The sequence below is a fragment of the Cherax quadricarinatus genome, chromosome 22, assembly GCF_038502225.1.
Source record: "Cherax quadricarinatus isolate ZL_2023a chromosome 22, ASM3850222v1, whole genome shotgun sequence".
Classification (NCBI taxonomy): domain Eukaryota; kingdom Metazoa; phylum Arthropoda; class Malacostraca; order Decapoda; family Parastacidae; genus Cherax; species Cherax quadricarinatus.
In genome coordinates this window covers 25,893,996-25,900,855 of record NC_091313.1, presented here as the reverse complement: position 1 = coordinate 25,900,855, position 6,860 = coordinate 25,893,996, and the positions used below count along the sequence as shown (strand labels likewise).

Genomic DNA, 6,860 nt, shown 5'->3' with positions numbered 1-6,860 from the left:
TTAAGGCTGAGAGAATCTAACTTCACAAATTTCCAGTTTTCCTAGTGCCAGCTGATACATTATTTGTAGGTAACCGCATTTCGGTCCATACCTGGAGTTTACCTGGAGAGAGTTCCGGGGGTCTCTCTCCAGGTAAACTCCATAGAAAGGAAGTGTTGCTTTAATTCCTTGCATCAAGAGCTCTTCCTTCCTAAAGAGAATAATAATAATAATAATAATAAAAATAATAATAATAATAATAATAATAATAAAAATAATAATAATAATAATAATAATAATAATAAAAATAATAATAATAATAATAATAATAATAACAATAACTTCCAAAATCCTCAGTGGTGTAGTTTTGAAAGTTAAGTTAGGTTGAAGCAGTTAACTCATATCAGTCCTAAAGCTCCTTCGTAATGTCAGATAATCAAGTTTGAACCGATGGAAAGGAGGAGTTAACTCCAAATCCCTCTGATCAAGAGTCCTTCATCAGCAACGAGGCACTACCATCCTTGAAGGATACACATCAGGGATGTGACCAGCGTTCACTTTCGCATCAGGGAAGTGATCAGAATACACTGTCACGTCACGGAAGTGAGCAGGGAGCACTTTCTACTTCGCTGTTTACGAAGTAATGAAATCTATAGTTTTGTGAGGCCCTTTCTCACATCGAGGCTTTCCCCACAACAGCTGTTATACCGCAGGGCTGCCTTCATTATCTCTATAAACCACATAATTCGCACCTTAAAAGTCTCAGTCTCAAGAACACATAATCCTGGAGATAATATCTCGGATAATTATCGTGATATGTGAGGTCTCAGTACACCACCTTGAGGTGTGTCTGGTTCCTTTTTTTTTTTTTTTTTTTTTTTTTTTTTAATTTCACTTTTGTAGTCCTAAACTAAAGTGTAAAACTTTATTTAGAAAAAAAATAAAATAAAATATAAGGAAATCGTTGAGGTTAGGTAAGGTTTGTCAGGACAAGTGTTTCATGACGCGGGTCTTATCCTAGCACAGAAGGATGAGATAAATACATGAGTGGGTGTGGGTGGGTGTGAGTTGGACCTGACTAGCTTGTGCTACTAGGTCTGATGCCGTGCTCCTTCCTTAAGTGGAAGTGACCTGACTAGGTGGGTCATTGGGCTAAGCCGGAGGGTAACATGGACCTGTTTCGCATGGGTCGGTAGGCCTGCTGCAGTGTTCCTTCTTTCTTATGTTCTTACAGAAGCCAGTGGAAGAAGTGGAAAGGTGCAGCAAATGAAGACGTGGTCACATTAGGGCGTGGCCCACAGAAATACGTCAGGCCCAGAGTGTTCGTCCTTGTGTATCTGTGTTAGATTACTAAGTCTCTCAACTTAGTTACATTATAGTCTCTCAGCTTAGTTACATTACAATATCTCTTAATGACCGTTATAATCTGCTGTCACCTGGGTGGTAAAGGTGGTTCTATACAGTAGAATAATTTTGAAGTTGTAAAACTCTGACTAATTTTATATTAGGAAAAAAAAAGGATTATTACTATCATAAATATAACAAGCTCAAATCTAAACCCGTGTGAATCATTCACTATAAGGACTGGTGGAGGCTCGATCTGCAGTCCGCTAATCGCAGCAAGGTTTCTAACCAGTTTAATTACTGGGGACTGTATTTTCTTTAGCTCTTGAAATTTCGAGAAAAAAGAAGCATTGAGTAGTCGGTCATGAAGGCTGGTCTTACACATTATTTGTTTCGTTTCTCCGTCTTCAACCACAGACTTGATTGCCTGAAGCCACAGCCTCCAAAACCAGAGGTCAGCTGTCTTGAAGTCTAGTGTGGAAGTGTTGTGACCACATTTCAAGGTGAAAGTCACTGAAGATGGCGAATCACATCCACGTTCCCAGCCATAACCGGACATTCAACACATCCTATTGCTTACAACTTTGAGTTTAATGACAGCGGAAAGTACATTTTAGACAGTGCTACATCACCCTGGAAGGCCAACAGTACATCCTGGCCTTGATGGCTAGCTTCTGTTTGGAGTATACGTGATGGTAAGCTTTTATCTAGTTTATATGTTATGGTAAGCTTTCAACTGGGGTATATGTGATGGCAAGATTCTAGCTGGGGTATATGGATAACTACGAAAAGGTCAAGCATTGTGTTTTCCTTCCACTGAGGGTCGTTTTGAGGTTCCTCCACAAGGATGCGACCTACACCAGCCGATTAACTCTCTGGTATCTATGTACCGCTAATTAACAGTGGACAGCAGGTGTTAGAAGGTTTGTCCCTCCCCGCCTAGGATTAGACCCGGATCCATATGGTTATGGGGCATTCACCACAGGTTCAGGATGTTCCCGGATAAATACAGACTTCCTGGGATCGCTCAAACCTGTGATCACTGTCAATCAGTGTGTACAAATTTGACGATGGCAGAAAAAATTTGAGGATATCTTGGAAAAATCAAAAGTCAAAGGACTCATTAATGGGGACTGAAACAGTAACCAAATGGGAATATCAATTTCAACCTTTATTCTGGCGTCAACAATGTTAAAAATAGAACTCTTGGTATACATACTCTTTCGTCTCTCTAAAGACACTACGAAAACTGCTTTGTCTCGGCTCTTGGAAGTAATTTTGTTTTTGTAATTATCATATATATAATAGAAGGATCGGATCCTTTTATAATAAATAGTAGAAAGATTTGGATTAAAAAAATTAATTATGTCCATTATCAGCAATTCTTCCATAATGTGTATTAGAAAAGACACAGGCAAATTATTATCAGTGTCCCATAGCACGCTTACTAGAGCACTCAGCTCACACACTGAAGTCCGTGGATCGATCCCCGGTACGGGTGGAAACATTAGGACGTATTTCCTTAAGACACTCGCTGTCCATGTTCACCTATCAGTAAAATAGGTACCTGGGTGTTAGTCGACTGGTTTGGGTCGCATCCTGGGACAAAATTGATCTAATTTTCCCCAGATACTCTGCATTACAAAGGGCTTTCTATATAGTAGTATGTCACTGATGTCAGCTAGGTCACCTTGTACATGTACTTGTGAAATGATTATTATTAGTAGTAATAGTAGTAGTAGTAGAAATAGTAGTAATAGTAGTAGTAGTAGTAGAAATAGTAGTAATAGTAGTAGTAGTAGTAGAAATAGTAGTAATAGTAGTAGTATCAGCATTCTTGTTTAACGCTAAACCGTGTGGGTCATTCAACACAAGGAGTAGTAGTCTAGGCTCGATCCTCCGTCCGTGGTAAATATAGTGCCTAATTGTACTCACCTTCCATGTTAGAAAATTAATCATGAGATAATCAACGTTTTCATACATCACAAAGAAAAAAATTACATAACTTCGTAAATTTTTGCAATTTACAGATACGTTAAAAACTTGAATCCAAATACATATATTATTTTTAGATTACCTATAACCTAAGAAAAGGAAATTCAAGAAAGTGTAGTTCTTACTTTACAGATATGTTAAAGTTGTTGGTAACCGTATACGAAACACTGCTGTTGTTTGAAGTCTTAAAGAAAAGTAATGAAGGTTTGCAGATGAATCTATATAAAATTCAACTAATATCTGTATATTTCTAATTCTTCTAGAGTCATCCTCGCTGGAGGAAGTTTTTTTTTTTTAACACACTGGCCGTCTCCCACCAAGGAAGGGCGGCCCGAAAAAGAAAATCTTCCATCATCATTCACTCCATCATTGTCTTGCTAGAGGCATGCCTATACTACAGTTATAAAACTGCAACATTAACACCCCTCCTTCAGAGTGCAGACACTGTACTTCCCATCTCCAGGACTCAAGTCCGGCCTGCCAGTTTCCCTGAATCCCTTCATAAATGTTATCTTGCTCACACTCCAACAGCACGTCAAGTTATTGGAGGAAGTTATTGAAAGAAAGCATAACTTACTCAAGACTCATTTTACTCTCTTCGGGCTCATGTTCAACACCACATATCTGTTATTTACACAGAAATGTCGTCTCATTATTTACTCTCGGTCAGGAGATCAAATTAGTTCAGGAATTCATAACTAATAATTTATACGTGAATTTACTTAAACATTTATATTTATTTTTAGACACTTGCGAGGAGAAGGCTGGAGGCAGTGGAGATGTCATGCCTGAGGGCAATGTGTGGTGTGAATATAATGCAGAGAATTCGTAGTTTGGAAGTTAGGAGGAGGTGCGGGATTACCAAAACTGTTGTCCAGAGGGCTGAGGAAGGGTTGTTGAGGTGGTTCGGACATGTAGAGAGAATGGAGCGAAACAGAATGACTTCAAGAGTGTATCAGTCTGTAGTGGAAGGAAGGCGGGGTAGGGGTCGGCCTAGGAAGGGTTGGAGGGAGGGGGTAAAGGAGGTTTTGTGTGCGAGGGGCTTGGACTTCCAGCAGGCATGTGTGAGCGTGTTTGATAGGAGTGAATGGAGACAAATGGTTTTTAATACTTGACGTGCTGTTGGAGTGTGAGCAAAGTAACATTTATGAAGGGATTCAGGGAAACCGGCAGGCCGGACTTGAGTCCTGGAGATGGGAAGTACAGTGCCTGCACTCTGAAGGAGGGGTGTTAATGTTGCAGTTTAAAAACTGTAGTGTAAAGCACCCTTCTGGCAAGACAGTGATGGAGTGAATGATGGTGAAAGTTTTTCTTTTTCGGGCCACCCTGCCTTGGTGGGAATCGGCCGGTGTGATAATAAATAAAAATAATAACTTGCAAGTACATAACAAAACAATTAACCTATTATAACAAACTTATTATAACAAAACTATTAACTTATTATAATAAATGAAATGTGAAAGTCGCAGCTAAAAGTATATTTTAGAGCATCTGACCACACTGGGTCTCCTGTGCCATCAATGTGAAGGCTTCAGGAAACCTCCCGCTCGTCGTCTTGCATTACACGAAGTGAAAGACTCGTGAAACACATTCGATATGGTTAACAAGGTTCCTTTCAATACTTAGCGGTCGAAGTTGAAGGAGTCCAATAGACAGGCACAGCTGGCAGGCAGCTTGAACGTCTCAATGGCGAAGGGAAAGTACTGATCACAAGGGTCGTAGACGAGGAACCGGTGATAAATGGACTTCTGCAGGCAAGTGGAATCGTAACATTCAGGTACTAAGGGACAGTCTTCGTCGGGAGTCAGGCACTCCTCGATGCGCGTTATTTGGGAGAGAGTCACATAATGAATCTTGATGTGGTTCACGATGACGTGCCACTTGCCCTCGGTGTTCTTGGCTCGCAGAGGCCTGATGTAAGTAGTTTCTGAGGGACAGAGGTACGTCTCCTCCATCAGACCCTTAACGGAGAGTTCGGTGCTGAAATCATCTAAATTAGCATAGAGGGAGAGGACTTTCTCGTAGTGATGGCCGAGGGCGTGTTTGATCTCATAGGTTGGGTACTGGTCATCCTCAATGCACCAAGACTTGGTAGTGTTGGCGGCGCATTGGGGGATTACGGGACCATGGCCATAGTGTGGTCGCTGATGATAGGAGGGTCTTCGGTGGAATGAATATGGCACTGGGTTGTAAGTGAGTGTTGACGACTTGGGTGCCTGTGAGACATCTGATTTTTCAGTAAGTGATGACATTGTGTTCCTGTTAGTTGTTGATGAAGTTGTGCTACTGTCTGTTGATGATGTTGTTCTGCTGTCTGTTGTTGATGATGTGCTACTGTCAGTTGTTGATGTTGTGCTGCTGTCTGTTATTGATGCTGTGCTACTACTGTCTGTTGTTGATGATATTGTGCTAATATCTGATGTTGATGGATATTCTGATGCTGAAAGAGGTGTTGCTGGCTGCTCCGATGGTGATGTTGTCTGGTTGGATGTTGGTGGTGTTGGCGATGGTTCTTGAGTTGAGGAAGTCAGGATGGGGTAACCAGCACCTTTTGTAGACGACCCGAGTGTTTACATGTGACGTGCTGGAGGCCGTCGCTATGCTAACACCCATCAGAATTACCTGAAACAATATGTTAATTAACGGCGAGAATCAGGAAAGGGTTACCTGGTGTCATTCAGGGACAACAGACAATCAATCATCTGAATGATTATCAATCTTAAATATCAGCTTTATCATGCCCATAACTTGATAATGCTCTACACTTAAACGTTATCATAAATTACAATACTACTACTACTACTAATTATTATTATTATTATTATTATTATTATTATTATTATTTTAATTTTTATTGTGCATCAGTTTAAGCGCTAAACTCTAAAGGGTCATACAGTGGGAATGTTAGAACACATTAGATACTATATTCACCTGAGAAGTGATCCTCAGGTCATTGATCAGAGGCACCAGTATAAACATTCAACTATTATTATTATTATTATTATTAAAGATTCGCCGGTATTCTCCCGGCCCGGGCCTTTTCCAAGTGGTAGCCCGGCCTTGGCTCCCTGTCTTGGGAGTGTCTGAGACCTAGGTCTCCCATGGGAGGAGGTACAAGTACCGCCTCATCTTTGGGACCAACTGTCCCCAGGCCTAGCCACAAGCTAGGCCTCTCTGGTCTGCCATCCCCGCCCCAAGGGGGCTAATGGGAATGACAGGCTTGTGAGCTGCAAGCTCCGGCTCAGTCACCTACCCTACTCTAGAAGGGTTGGGCATGGTGTCGATCAATTCAACTATGTTAACTGGTGTGTCAGAGTAAAAACTTCCTCTGTAAACTGTGTTTACAGCATGAAATATTAGAAGGGAATTTTATCCTAATTCTGATTTATTATTCTGATATTACTAATATTATTCATAATTATTATTATTATCATTATTATTATTATTATTATTATTATTATTATTATTATTATTATTATTATTATTATTATTATTATTATTATTATTATTATTATTATTATTATTATGACGATTTTATTAAC

The 6,860-nt window shown here is 40.1% G+C and overlaps 1 protein-coding gene across 1 annotated transcript; it reads right to left on the bottom strand.

Moving 5' to 3' along the window:
- Positions 1-4,933: 4,933 nt before the first annotated feature.
- On the bottom strand, positions 4,934-5,886 carry LOC128689639 (neurotrophin 1-like). Its single transcript, XM_053777997.2, has one exon. The coding sequence runs from the start codon at positions 5,568-5,570 to the stop codon at positions 4,941-4,943; it is 630 nt and encodes a 209-aa protein (XP_053633972.2). The 5' UTR covers positions 5,571-5,886; the 3' UTR covers positions 4,934-4,940.
- Positions 5,887-6,860: the final 974 nt, after the last annotated feature.